Genomic DNA, 15,168 nt, shown 5'->3' on the forward strand with positions numbered 1-15,168 from the left:
ACATTACTGTCCTTTCACCAGTTATTTCTCAGCACTGCATTTTTTGGATTTTTTGTTTGTATTTCTTTCCTTTTTCACTGGATTGTATGTAGCTGCTTGTTTACCCCGATAGCGCAGATTTATTTTTTATTTTTTTATTTTTTCACCTCTCTGAACAGTGTCTGGGAGGCTGCGGTTGCTGCTGCACACATTGTTGATGGTGAACAGATCAAAACACTGACAGAATCCATGGATGGCAGGCTTTTGAGTGTCCTTGCAAAGAAAGGTGGCTATATTGGTCACTGATTTGTTTTTGTTTTGTTTTTGAATGTCAGAAATGTATATTTGTGAATGTTGAGATGTTATATTGGTTTCACTGGTAAAAATAAATAATTGAAATGGGTATATATTTGTTTTTTGTTAAGTTGCCTAATAATTATGCACAGTAATAGTCACCTGCACACACGGATATCCCCCTAAAATAGCTAAAACTAAAAACAAACTAAAAACTACTTCCAAAAATATTCAGCTTTGATATTAATGAGTTTTTGGGGTTCATTGAGAACATGGTTGTTGTTCAATAATAAAATTAATCCTCAAAAATACAACTTGCCTAATAATTCTGCACTCCCTGTATTATTAAGAAGTGGAAGGTATATGGTACAACACAGGCCCCCACTGGATCAGGACGTCGTGTTGGCTTATTGTATATGTTTTTCTTTGAGGTTTAATATTCTCTGAGAGTATACTCCTGAAGAAGCGGGTCACCGTGAAACATGTAGAGTTTGCAACTGGATAACTGTTTCCCTAAATGGATTGAAAAAATTCTGCAATATCTTTTTTCCATTTTATGTGAGAGAATTGGGTGCCCGTGTTTTAACACTTATGTTTTGTATAATAAATTAATATTTTTGAGTAAGTCTATACTGTACCATGAAACACCATATTGCCTTTTCAATTGTCAATGTGTTAGGACCTAGGCTTGAACGTGGGACCTCTGGTGTGTCTGGTGGTGACTCTGCTTGCTGAGCCACCTTGGACAGTTCCTTGAATGATCTCGTATTGAATCTTGTTTGCCTTGAACCCTTTGCTCCTCCCATGAACTTTCTATAAAAGCCATGTCCCTGCACTTCCTGGTTGCCAGAATATTGTGCCTTCACCAGCCAATATCTTGCTCCTGTCTCTCTTGCTGCCGACCGTATCTTTGCTACTATTCGCTACCAACATTTGGCTCGTCCCCCGACTACGCTTCTGCTGAAACCCAGCCTGCAACCATTTGTTACTGACTTTTGGCTCGTTCCCCGACTACGCTTCTGTTTGATCCCTGTTATATCTGCTTCTGGAACCCGGCTTGCTCGCCTCCTGGTGGGGCTATCCTGAGGGCCGCGACCTGGCACTAACACGCAGCAAAGCCCATCTTCACCATCAGGAGCTCTGGTGAATACCGGTTAGTGCTTAGACCCCACACCTCAGGTGAACCCATGTCATCAGCCAGGGTGACCTGTGTGTATATCTGCTCTGCTGCTATAGCTACTGGCCTCTGAGCCTGACTCTAGACCGTGACAGAATATTCTGGCCCAAAACATGGAGGCCATTGTAGCAGCTTCTGTAGCTCCTCTCAGGGTGCAAATCGCTGAGTTGCAGACGTTTGGTGTCAACTACCAGGAAAAAATGTCTAAGTTACAAATTGAAGTGAAAGCACTACAAGAGGAAATCCTTGATCTGAATAAACAATTGCGTGACTTTCGTGACCGAAATACTGCTGCCGTAGATACTAATGCACAAATGCCCCTACCACTTAAGTTTAACAGAGACCGCCGCCATTATAGAGGGTTCCTTAATCAATGTCGTGTAGAGTGTCGACCGATATATCGGCTGAAATTTGTCCGTTTTTAAGAAATCGGCATCAGCCGATTATTGTGAAAATTAGGCCGATTTTCGGCAGCTATACCCTGCTTTCAAGTGCCCGTTCCACCTACAGCAACACAAGAAATAATTCACCTGCGCCGTCCCCTATAGAGAAGAGAAACAAGTTTCAGTAGCACCGCCCAGCCCTGCCCCCTACCTCGGCGGGCTGTAGCTGAGGAAGAAAGCATGATGATCAAACATGTCACAAGCCCGAGACGCTGCCCCCTGTCTAACTAGTAACACTGCCGGGGCAGCGCTGACCTGGAGGGGAGGGGAGCTGAGCGGAGCATGGCAGGAAGCTTTGGCAAGATCCAGGTCAGGATCTATGTGGAGATCAAGAGGAGCGATGGTGAGTGTGCCTTCCCTCTCCTTACTCCTCCCACACTGGCATCCACAGCCAGCCCATCCAACCAACCCTCCATTCATTTCTCATACACACCGACCGCCATTGTGTGCCACAGGGTGGGGGGCCGAGCCCTGCAGGAGCCGGGCCTTCCATCACATCGGACCAGGGGGTGCTGAGGAGACAGGAGGGAGAGCCCATCATAGGGTGGGGGAGACAGGGAGTGCCCATTAAAGGATGGGGGTGAGCTGTCAGAGGATAGAGATCTTCAGATGATGAGTTGACAGCAGTGAGAGGATGTATGATGGACCTATACATTATATATGAAGGGGGGGGTGCATCCACTGGGATCTTGTCTGGGAAGGAACATATGTAGAAGAGGGGTGCCTGGCAGGATTATGTCAGAGGATGGGCCCTCATGGATTGGACTGGGGATGGATGTACTGATTGGGCCCTGTCAGGTGATCGTGGCCAGCACTACCTCCTTTTCCTTCCCTGCATGGATGGAGGGCAAGTAAAAAACGTAAAGTGTGCTGCGGTGCCCCCTGCAGACTCCTTCGATGGGACAACTGACTGAGGCTGACAAGCTGATATTGAGTTGCATTGTGAAAATGAATGAGGATGACTCTGGGTGGATATGAGCCTCTTCACAATGCAACTCTCACCCTCATCCATTTTCACAATGCAACTCAATCTTCATCCCCCTCCACAATGCATCCCCCACCCATGGCCAGCTCCATCCATCCCCCACCACAACACATCCCCCACCCACGGCCAGCACCATCCATCCATCCCCCCTCCACAACCCATCCCCCACCCAAGGCCAGCATCATCCATCCCTCTCCACAACGCATCCCCCACCCACGGCCAGCACCATCCATCCATCCCCCACCCACGGCCAGCACCATCTATCAATCCCCCCTCCACAACGCATCCCCCACCCATGGCCAGCACCATCCATCTATCTATCCCCCTCCACAACGCATCCACCACCCACGGCCAGCACCATCCATCCATCCCCCTCCACAACACATCCCCTAAACCACGGCCAGCACCATCCATCCCCCACCCACGCCCAGCACCATCCATCTATCCCTCTCCACAACACTTTCCCCCACCCACGGCCAGCACATCCATCCATCCCCCACCCACGCCCAGCACCATCTATCCCCCTCCACAACATATCCCCCACCCACGGCCAGCACCATCCCTCCACCCCCCACCCACGCCCAGCACCATCCATCTATCCCCCTCCACAACGCATTCCACGCCCAGCACCATCCATCCATCCCCCTCCACAATGCATCCCAATTAAAAAATCGGTCCAAAATATCGGCCGCAAAAATCGGCATCATATATCGGCCATCGGCCGCCCCTATTTCTAAATATCGGCCAGAGAAAAACCCATATCGGTCGACCTCCAATGTCGTATATACTTTCAGATGCAACCTGCTGCATTTACTTCTGACAGGAAAAAGGTGCTGTTTATTATCAACCTCCTGACAGAGGAAGCTTTAGCCTGGGCCTTCCCTTATGTGGAGAAAGATGATGTCGTCCTGGATAATTTAGATTATTTTGTGACTGCGATGAACCAAGTTTTCGATGATCCTAACCGCTGCGCTACTGCTGAAGTAAAATTGCACAACTTACGGCAGGGTAGATGCTCTGTTGCAGAGTACACAACTGAATTCCGACGTTGGATCTCAGATACCAATTGGAATCCAGCAGCACAAAAGAGTCAGTTCCGTCAAGGACTCTCGGAACAAGTAAAAGATGAGCTTGCCAGAGTAGAACGTCCTGACGACCTCAAGGCTTTTTATTAAACTATGTATTCGAATTGATCAGAGACTTACTGAAAGGAGAAAGGAGAGACTGGGAATATTAGGCAGTAATGGTGGCATGCATTTTTCTACTACTCAGTATCCTCCTAAGGGTCCAAGAGTTTTTCCTGATTCTGACACTCCTGAACCTATGCAGGTGGATGCTATTAAAAGATCTATTACTCCTCAGAAGAAAGAAAGACGATGTTCAGAACTTATGTCTTTATTGTGGAGACTCTGGACATTATGCAGTTAATTGTCCCAATAAATTTAAAATAACAATTGCAGCAACGGATATTACAGTATCTGAACAAAAACTCAATTTCTCAGTCCATCTCTCCTTTGATTCAGGAAGCAAAGTTAATTCTTTATCAACACATTTTGTCATCCCAATAAGGCTCATTGTTGAAAGCAATGAAATACCTTGCTGGACTCAGGGGCCGGGGGAAACTTCATGGACATCGAATTTGCCCAAAGTAATAATATTCAAATAAGAAATACTCGCCCCTATTGATATGGAAACTGTGAATGGCTCACCTTTGTCTTCAGGAGCAGTTACCCACGAGACCATCCCTTTTAAACTCCTAATTGAGACTGACCATCAGGAGACTATCAGCTTTGAGCTGATCACATCACCCAAGTTCCCTATTATCCTAGGCATTCCTTAGTTCTCTATCCATAATCCCTCCATCAACTGAGAGACACGTTCTTTAAGCTTTACATCTTACCATTGCAAAAAAAATTGCCAAGAATCTTATCAAATAAGCCCTGCACCAACCCAAGATTTACAAGCAGCTTTGGCAACTATTAAGTCATACGACAAGCTACCTACACAATATCTTGAGTTTCGGGACGTTTGTGATAAAAAGAACGCAGATCAGCTGCCTCCTCATCGCTCTTATGATTGTCCCATTGAATTGCTTCCAGGGGCAGAAATACCATTTGGGCGCCTTTATTCTTTATCAGAACCTGAACTGAAGGTGCTCAAAGAGTGGATTAATGAGAATCTAGAGAAGGGTTTCATCAGACACTCAACCTCTCCTGCTGGGGCAGCCTTATTCTTCATGGTGAAAAAGGACTCCGCCCTGCGTCCATGTTTTGACTACAGAGATTTAAATAGGATCACAATTAAGAATCGCTATCCACTCCCACTGATTCCAGAAACGCTTGAGAGACTCCGCTCCGCCAAGCTCTTTACCAAATTAGATTTACGGGGGGCATACAACTTTGTCCGCTTTTGTCCCGGAGATGAATAGAGAACTGCTTTCAGAACCAGATATGGACATTTTGAGTCTTTGGTCATGCCCTTTGGGCTTTGCAATGCTCCTGCAACTTTTCAACATTTTATTAATGATGCTTTTCGAGATTTGCTTGATCAGTTTGTAATAGCATATTTGGATGACATTCTGATTTTCTCTGATACTTTGGAAGAACACTGCAAGCATGTCTGTATTGTTTGAGAGATTAAGGCGGAATCAACTTTTTGTTCAAACTCGCATTTCTCTAGTTTGATATACTCAGATCCAGTTCTTGGTATACATAATCTCTTCTGAAGGGGTAAGCATGGATTCTGATAAGATCAAAGCAGTGGTGGATTGGCCTGTCCCTAGGAATGTTAAGGAGATACAGCGATTTGTTGGATTTGCCTACTTTTACAGAAGATTTATAAGGAATTTCCCCAAGGTAATTGCTCCAATTACATAGCTGACAAAGAAAGGGATGACCTTTTTGTGGTCACCTGAGGCACAGGCTGCCTTTAGTAAACTGAAAACTCTCTTCACTTCTGCACCAATAATGGTACATCCAGATCCAGAACTACCTTTCATCGTAGAAGTTGATGCTTCTAATTCTGCTGTGGGAGCTATTCTTTCTCAGCGAATTTGAGAAAAAATGCAGCTTCATCCTTGCGCTTATTTCTCTCGACTCATGTCTTCAGCCGAGAAGAATTATGACATTGGAAACAAGGAGCTGCTGGCAATTAAGGAAGCATTTTCTGAGTGGAGGCATCTGCTGGAAGGGGCTAAGCACCCTGTAACCGTTTGCATCGATCATAGAAATTTTGAATTTATTAGGTCTGCTAAAAGGTTGTCATCTAGACAAGCACGTTGGATCCTTTTCTTCTCCAGGTTCAATTTTGTTATCCCATACCGCCCTGGGTCAAGGAATAGTAAGGCCAATGCCTTATCACGGATGTTGCCTGGTCCTCGCCAGGAAAGCAACTCTGAATGTACAATCCTGCCTCAAAAGAACTTTCTAGGGGCCACAAGTTCAAAGACATTTCTAAATTTCCTCAAGGAGGGGTATGAGAATGACCAACTTCTTAATAATCCTCCTAAAGACATTAACCTCAAGTACAACAATGGTTTTTGGACTCAAGCACATTGCCTCTATGTACCTGAATCAGTTCGGGTAGAAGTCTTCAGGTTGGTACACGACTCTAAACTTGCTGGTCATTTTGGGGTTTCTAAGACAGAATAACTCTTATCACGTTCCTTTTGGTGGCCTGAGTACAAGAAAGATGTAAAGAGATATGTGGTTTCATGTCTAACCTGTGCTCGCAATAAGACACCCCGATCTTCTCCTCTGGGGTTACTTCTACCACTGCCTGTTCCATCAAGTCTATGGACTTTGTGGTCAACCTTCCTCTTTCAAAAGGGATGGCCACCATTCTGGTAGTGGTTGACGTCTCACTAAGATGGCTCATTTTATTCCAGTTAAGGGGTACCCTCTGCCGAAAATACTGCTGATGTAATGGTTAGAGAAGTTCTTAAACTTCATGGAATTCCTGATTATGTGGTGTCTGACAGAGGGGTACAGTTTACCTCAAAATTTTGGAGAAGTTTTTGCTCAGCTTTGGGTGTAACAATTAATCTGGCCTCAGATTTTCATCTGCAGTCTAATGGTCAGACCGAGAGGACCAATCAAATTCTGGAGCAATACCTTCGATGTTTCGCGAGTTATCTCCAGGATGACTGGGTGGACTACCTTCCTAGGGCATTTGCTTATAATAACTCTAAACATAGCTCCACTTCCCAAAGCCCATTTTTCCTAAACACCGGGTATCATCCAGTTCTTATTCCTGACCTCCCTTTCTCAACTTAAATTCCTGCTGTTACCAACAGACTAACTTCTTTACATTCGATCCAGGAGAAATTGACTGATACATTGAAGGAGGCACAGGAATATTACAGGAAGGCTGCTGTCTATTCCAACCTTTCAGGTAGGTGACAAAGTTTGCTTATCTACCAAAAATTTAAAGGTTCAGGTTCCATGTGCTAAGTTGGGTCAAAAGTTTATTGGACCTTTTGAGATTTCTGCTTACATCAACTTGGTCACTTTTCGCCTAAAACTTCCTGACAATATGAGGAATCACCCTGTTTTTCATATATCGCTACTCAAACAGTTTCATGAAAATACTTTTTCTTGAAGAATCCATCCTCCTTCTCCACCTGTTGGGGTACAGGGTGAAGAAGGATTTGTGGTGGGAAACATTCTTGACTCCAGGATCTCTAGGAACAAATTGCAATATTAGGTTCAATGGGAAGGATATGGGCCAGAAGAAAAAATTCTTGGGAGCCTGAAAACAATGTTCAAGCCCCTAGATTAAAAAGGGGATTTCACCAGAGGTTTCCTCAGAAACCTGGCCCTAAAACATCCAGGGGACATCCTGGGAGGAGGGGAGTACTGTTAGGACCTAGGCTTGAACCTGGGACCTCTGGTGTGTCTGGTGGTGACTCTGCTTGCTGAGCCACCTGGAATGCTGGACAGCTCCTTGGATAGTTCCTTGAATGATCTTGTCTTGAATCTTGTTTGCCTTGAATCTTGAACCCTTTGCTCCTCCCATGAACTTCCTATAAAAGCAATGTCCCTGCACTTCCTGGTTGCCAAAATATTGTGCCTTCACCAGCCAATATCTTGCTCCTGTCTCTCTTTCTACCGACCGTATCTTTGCTACTGACATTTGGCTCGTCCCCCGACTACGCTTCTACATAATGTAAGCAACTATCACACAGTCTAATGCTGAGTAGGTGCCTTTAAAGTGCCTGAAATCCAACCACCTAGAAAACTTGTGCCCCCAGCTGCTGTGTCTCTTCCTGTGGAGTCTGTCAGGCGTCTGAGGCCGATTTCAACTTTTTCCGCCTCGTGCATGAGCAGTAGAGCGGCACGCATGCCGTCGTGCCCGCTCGCGTGACCATGCCCCCTTTCTGCTCCTGCCGTGGCTTAAGGAGTGAAAAGCGTGCCCATGGGGATTGGCGGCGTGGGGGAGAGAGGCAACATGACCTCATGCAGACATCCATGCACCTCTGAAGATAGGCGCTGCCTGGGAAGAGACCACATTTCTGCCTTGCAGAGCCCTGCAGCGGAGGAAGTGCAAATTCACACTGAGCTTTCATTCCTGACATGGTGAGTGGAACTCTAACTCTTTACTCCCTGGCGGTGGCGGTTTCAGGCAAGACAGTGCTACTAAAAAAAGGGGGGAAAGTTCTAAAACTTAGACTTTTTCCCACTTACCTTATCCACACCATAGGACTGCCAAGACCAGACAGTACCAATCTTTACCCCTCACGGCAGGTAGTGTTGTGCCAACCTTCAGGGGTATGGGTTCCTACTTAAAAGAGACCTCTTCCCTGGGCCTTGTAAAAGACTGCCAAAATACTTTTGCACATTTTAAATTTGCGAAAGTGCTGGATCCCAGAGCCCGGACCTCCAAAGAGAGCCATTACAGGCACGGCCTCTGTCTTATTCGAGGCTCGGGTACCATCCGTTTGGCGCAATTAATAAGCACTTTGGATGGACCCGGTGGCATAGCTCCTTAACCCCCGGATGGATCATTCAACAGAGCTCCTTCTTAGCACATCCTTCTCGTGCCCTTCACATTAGACACTGGTGAAATAACTGAGGTACTTCCCTTATGGGAGGGGTTATATAGAAGGGAGCCTGTTTTCATTGGTTGTGCCAGTGTCCAATCCCCTTTTGGTAAACTGTACAACCCACTATGTAATGACTAAAGACTCTGTGTCCCGTGGTGTACGATAAAGAAATATATGTTTGGGGGATTTATGTAATCTTCAGGCCTAAAATGGTTGTGTAAAAATGGCTCTGGCCGTGAAAGGGTTAAAGGATAAGTACACCTTCGGGCACATTTTTAGCTGGCTCTTAGATTCAAAGCAAATTTGTCAAGCCCTTTTCGAATTTCTCCACAAGTGGTCCTTGGCTCTTGGACAACTCTTCTGATAATTCTTTTCACTCTTCTGTTAGAAATCTTACGAGGAGCACCTAGTCATGCCCGGCTTTTGGTGAAATTATGTTCTTTACACTTCTGGATTATGGCCCAAACAGTGCTAACTGGAACATTCAGAAGTATAGAGATCCTTCTGTAACTAATGCCATCAGTATGTTTTGCAACAATAAGATTGTGAAAGTCTTGAGAGAGAGGTTTCTTGTTAAACACCTTTTTATAAGCTATCAGTTGAGACTGAACCAGCTGATATTAATTTAGATTGACAAGGGGTAGGATTGCTTTCTAATTACTGATAGATTTCAGCTGATGTCTTGGCTTTCCATGCCTTTTTAGATGTTACCTTTCCTAATGTGTTCAATACTTTTTCCCTGTGTCATTTCATTTTATTAGACATTACTTCATTTCTGAACAGATTTGTTTCTTTGTATGTATAGATTGTATGGGTTTTTACAAATGTGTGATGAAAATTTCATGTTAATAGCACCTTTAGAAATACCTAGAAAAATGGTGATGCGTTCAATACTTATTTTGCCTGCTGTATATTGTTTTTTAACTGCTTGAGGAGCGCCCCACATACATGATTTTTTTCTTCGGGTTTAGGGCGCGTGTGTGCCGCCGACCAGCTCCAGCTGTGATTGGACCGGTGTTCATTCCGAGAGAGGCAGACAAGGCAGATTCCCATTCTGCTTAGCAGAAACGCACATTTCTGTCTTCTTACAGTTAAACCACCCCCCCCCCCCCCCCCCCCAGTAAGAAAGCATTCCCAGGGAACACATTTATCTTTTTTGAAGAGTTTTGAAGAAGGAGAAGAAGAAAAAATAAAAAAAAAAGGACAGAAAAAAAAAAAATGGAGACATTTGTTCTCTGCAGAGCCAAGTATCCAAGCGCCTAGGACACTAGCAAAATCTTAGGCATGACGGTTGAAGGTGGGGTTATAAAGGGTGTTGGCCTAAAATTTGTGTTTCCAACATTATAAAGACAGAAGTATAACCCCACTCTAAGGGTATCTACAAATACAGTGACCCTCAATGGACAATAAAATTGTTAATTTCTTATATTTTTCAAGTACAGTAAAATAGGTATTAGTACTTTCAAGCACCACACAAACAAAAGGCAGAAAAACTTACCAACAGGGTGGTCCATCTTACTGGGAGATGGGTCATCCACTTGGCTCTGTACAACATTTGAGAAGAAATGATTACGTAATTGTCCATGAATTTTAAATTGGAGACAAGTTATCAAGTATTGTTTTTACAACTCTGTCATATAAATATGGACAACAGTACAATTAATCAGAGCAGACATTATAGAAGAAGCTACAAAAATTTGTGATTTTTCACTAACCAGTAAATTCCATACCTTGGAATACAGTACAGGACACAGGCTAAGACCCCGGGTTATAGGGTCATACCTTCAGGTGACCCAAAACTGGAAATGATTTTAAACGAAATACCCATTGTTTGCCTCCCCTATAACCCTGCCCCACTCTGAGTCCTCAGGTTTGGAGCAAGCAATGCAGAGTAACGAAAGGCAGGGGGGCCTGTGCCCTGTACTGTAGCTCAAGATATGAAACTTACAGGCAAGTCAAAACTCGTCTAATCCCAATCGTACAGGACACAGGCAAAGTGTTTATAGACACTGGGGCGTTCCAAGCAATGAATGAGAAAGGTGGCCAGCAACTAGGCAAATATACTGTGCAAACAAGTCCAACAACAAAGATCAACAGACCTGATGAGTTCATGATAGAAGAACCTTGCAGTCAAAAGGTTCAGCTGCAGAAGAATCCACAACGCTGGCTATGCTAACCAGTGTATCCTGAAAGGGGGGAAGTCTCCCTACAATGCAAAGCCACAGAGGGAGGATATTCCCATCCACAATGAATGTGTGGATTGTAAATGGAGTCTTTTTTTTCATTCAACTAGTGGGTTGAATTGAGAGCGTTAAAGGCCTAGTTCTCTTTCACGGCCTAATTGTAGGAAGGCCAGAATGCGATGCACAATCTCTGGGATTGAAGTGCCTGTGTTAAAGTGGTTGTGAACCTTGTACAACCACTTTTATGATGCATAATAGCCCATTATGCTTTACCTTTGCAGGGAAATAAAGAAGAAGTAAAACCCATCAGGGTTTACTTCCTCTTTATATACCAGGCAAAGGAGAATTTTCAGGTACGAGAATAGATCTTTCTAGAAGTGGCTTTTCTAGGTATTAGCAAGGTAGGAATAACAGACTCAGACTTATCGAGATATAAGTTCTTGCCTGTTGGGAAAAGGTAAGGGATTATCTACTAGAAGCTGTATGTCTACCAGGTCCTTCTGGGCCAATTTGGTGCAAAAAGAGTCATCACTTTCCTCTTGTGCTATCATTTTGACCAGACAGGCCAGAATTGGCACTGGTGGGTAGGTATTCTCAGAGGCAGTTATCGACCTTGCAAATTCACTGCAAAATTTGGAAATTTGGAGAAATTTGTTGAGGAATATTAAGACCAAAATAGGACAAATATCCACATTGGGCCTTTGGTACCATAACCTATTTTTGAATAGAATCCTTTGAACCGATCTTGCGGAAGTACTGGCACAACTACTTACAGGGACAAGAGATGGTTTAGGGCATTTTGCAAATCTGATTGTCCTTGAGCAATTTTCGGTTGCTCTGAGAAAAAAAAAAGGTAAGTGGGTAGAGTTTGGGACTTAATTGTGTACCCCTTTGAAATCAACAATTGAATACAGGTCTGGGATGTCTGTTACCCAGGGAGATGCAAACTGTTATAGAACCCCCCCCCCCCCACAGGAGTGGGGGTGTCCCTTCATTGGGAAGAGGGTTTTGGAGGAAAATTGGTGGGCTGTAGGAGTAGGGTCATGGGGATATACCCAAGGGGTGAGTGTCCAAAAGCTTTGCCAGCGTCCTACCTGAAGGTAAAGGAGGATAACCAAAGGTCTGTAGGTCCTATATGATTATGCATTTTAAAAATAGTCACACAGTGATCTAGCACAGGGCTCAAAATGTCAAGTCATGAGCTACTAGCCAGACCTTAAGACTACTTTCACACTGGTGCTGCCCATAGCGTCAGCGGTAAAACGCTGCTATTTTACAGTCGGATTTGCAGCACATTTCAGCCGCTAGCGGGGCGCTTTTAACCCCCCACTAGCGGCCGAGATAGGGTCAATACCGCCGGCCATGCACTGCAACAGCGGTGTTTTGCCGGCGGAACGGCAGCGCTGCCCATGGTTTCAATTGGAAGAAGCGCATTAGCAGCAGTGAGTTCACCGCTGCTAATGCGCTCCAAAGAAGCTGCTGGCAGCACTTTTTCTGACGCCCTGCCATCGCACCGCTCCAGTGTGAAAGCCCTTGGAAGTGAACAAGCAAACAAGCAGAGCTTCCCCTTTTGGGTGGAGATCTGCTTTAAGTCTAGTGACTGTTTGGTGGCTTAAAGGGGGAGAAACGTACATGCTCTCACATACCCAGAAATAGAAGGGCAGTTGGGGGAGAAGGGAGATGGACACTGTAAACTATTACTTTGCCAAGCATGAAGAAGTACAGGTGCACTTTGGGAAGGAAACTTATTGTGCCAGCAGACAGAAAGTGCTCCTCTCTAGACACAACAAATGTGTGAAAGTAATATGTAAATGACACACCTAATGATAAACCCATGTCACTATGTTTCAGCACAAAACAGTACTTTTTCAAGCTGCTTTGTGGTACCTGATATTTAAAAATGCAGAAAGGGTAGTGCATACCCAAGCTTGTCATGTGGTCAGACATCGACTGACTTTGCTAGCAACAGCTCCTGCATCAACAGCAATTCCGTAGGAACTGTCAGATGGTGGAAAGTCCAAACACGCCCACTGCCTGAACCAAGGCAGCCGGCCCGTCTTCCGAGCTGAACCAGCCAGCCTGCCTCCCCACCTGATCTACCACCCGCCCCCGCACCAGACGAGCCGAGGCAGCCGGTCCGCCTCCCAAGTCGAGCGGACACTCCCCCACTGCATGAGCTGATCCTAGCCATCCAGCCTGCCTCCCCGGAAGAGCTGTGACAAGCATACCCGCCACCGGCTGAGACAAGCAGAGCTGGCCCGGTACAAGCCTGTGACAAGCAGAGCTGGCCGGCCCGCCCCCCCCGCCCGAGCCAAGCGTACCCACTTCCCACATGTGACGAGAAGAGCTGGCCCCCCGCCCGAGCTGAGCAGACCTGTCCCCCTCTCGAGACGAGACAAGCTGGCCAGCCTCCCCGCTTGAGCTGAGCCAGAGCACTCGCAGTCCTCTTAATTCCACTCGAAAAAATGCGAGCAGGCGAGTTGAAATTTTGAAGGCTGATCTAGCATATATTTTTAAAGTGTATACTGTATGTTGGTGGGGGTGATAAGATTTACTTAGGCTTTAAACTAAAATCCCACTACACAAAACACAACTATAAATCTTACCAGTAATCCCATGTTTGAGAACTGCTTGGACAAGGGATTTATCCAGGAATCACTGTTCCCTCCTTTAAGGGAACCCTGCAAGAGAGAAGACATTTATGTTTGTAAAAACAAAAACATTCCAATATAATATGCATACAGAACTTTTTTTTTTTTTTTACAAAGCACAAGTTAAACTTTTATCCATGTTTAGTAAAACTAACCAGGTCTTTTAAGCGTGGGTTTAAATGGTTGTCTAAAGTCAGTGTTGCCAAACCAGATAAAAGAAAAAATACAACAGATTTGAGCATCTCTTGCAACAATCAGGAGATGCAATGTTTAATAAAGGATGAATAACTAGAGCTTTGAACAAAGATACAATATTATTTTCTGTCATGTTTTTTCCCTTTCACACAGGCATTTAGTTTGTCAGTTTTTCAACCGTCTTTTGCACACCTATGGGCAAACAGATGGAAACAGACTTTATCAGTTTAGCAGAGACGTCAGGTTTTCTGCATGCGTTTTACAAGGGCTTAAAGAAAACAATTGTTCTCACTGTTCCTGTTCTTACACCACAACACTGATATCGCGTGCAGATTTTTTTATCTGAGCAGGAATCTACAACGTGTATGCATTTTTCTGTGTGGAGAAAAAATAAATAAATGTGACATTGAACTGGACACATAAAAGAAGTACATATAAGCGAATAATAACAGATGTCAATGTGCATAAAAACTCCTGAAACTTGCATGAAAACTAATGTAAACTTGTGTCGCTGCAAGCAAAATCTGTGCAGTTTCTATGTATGAATGGTGTGAGAGAGGTCTTAAGGTCAGTTTTTTTTAAACTGAACAAGTCTGCAAAAATGTGACTGAATGGATGACGCTCATGTGAAGCGGGCCTTAGGACGTTTGTGTGATGGATCGTACTTTCCTATGGAGAATGTGAAAACGCCTCTCCTGCTATTTGCAACAGTCCTACAATAGAGTGGTGAGTGTTGGTGGTAGAAAGGTTTGACAGATCTTTCACCACCTGCCAGTTTCTTTAAAAAAATCAGTCCATCTACAGTGCCTTGAAAAAGTATTTATACCCCCTTGAAATTTTGTAATGTTGCAACCAAAAAGTTAATGTATTTTATTGGGACTTTATGCGATTGGACCAACACAAAGTGGAACATTATTGTGAAGTTGAAAGAAAATAAATGGTTTTTCAATTTTTTTACAAATAAATATCTGAAAAGTGTGGCGTGCATTTGTATTCACCCCCGACAAGATTTTGTAGAACCACCTTTCGCTGCAATTACAGCTGCATGTCTTTTTGGGTATGTCTCTACCAGCTTTGCACATCTAGAGAGAGATAATTTTTGTCAATTCTTCTTTGCAAAATAGCTCAAGCTCTGTCAGATTGGACGGAGAGCGTCTGCAAAGAGCAATTTTCAAGTCTTGGATGGGAAGTAGGGGGTGCTAGTGTTAGACACTTAAA

General features: G+C 44.5%; 1 protein-coding gene across 1 annotated transcript in view; it reads right to left on the reverse strand.

Annotated features, from left to right (window-relative positions):
• Window positions 1-15,168, reverse strand: part of TNRC6B (trinucleotide repeat containing adaptor 6B) — a 512,528-nt gene that overhangs the window by 198,696 nt on the left and 298,664 nt on the right. The window contains 2 exon segments of the mRNA XM_040359579.1: window positions 10,420-10,465; window positions 13,711-13,785. Coding sequence (XP_040215513.1) covers window positions 10,420-10,465; window positions 13,711-13,785 — 121 coding nt within the window.

This window comes from Rana temporaria, chromosome 7, assembly GCF_905171775.1.
Source record: "Rana temporaria chromosome 7, aRanTem1.1, whole genome shotgun sequence".
In the NCBI taxonomy this organism is placed as follows: domain Eukaryota; kingdom Metazoa; phylum Chordata; class Amphibia; order Anura; family Ranidae; genus Rana; species Rana temporaria.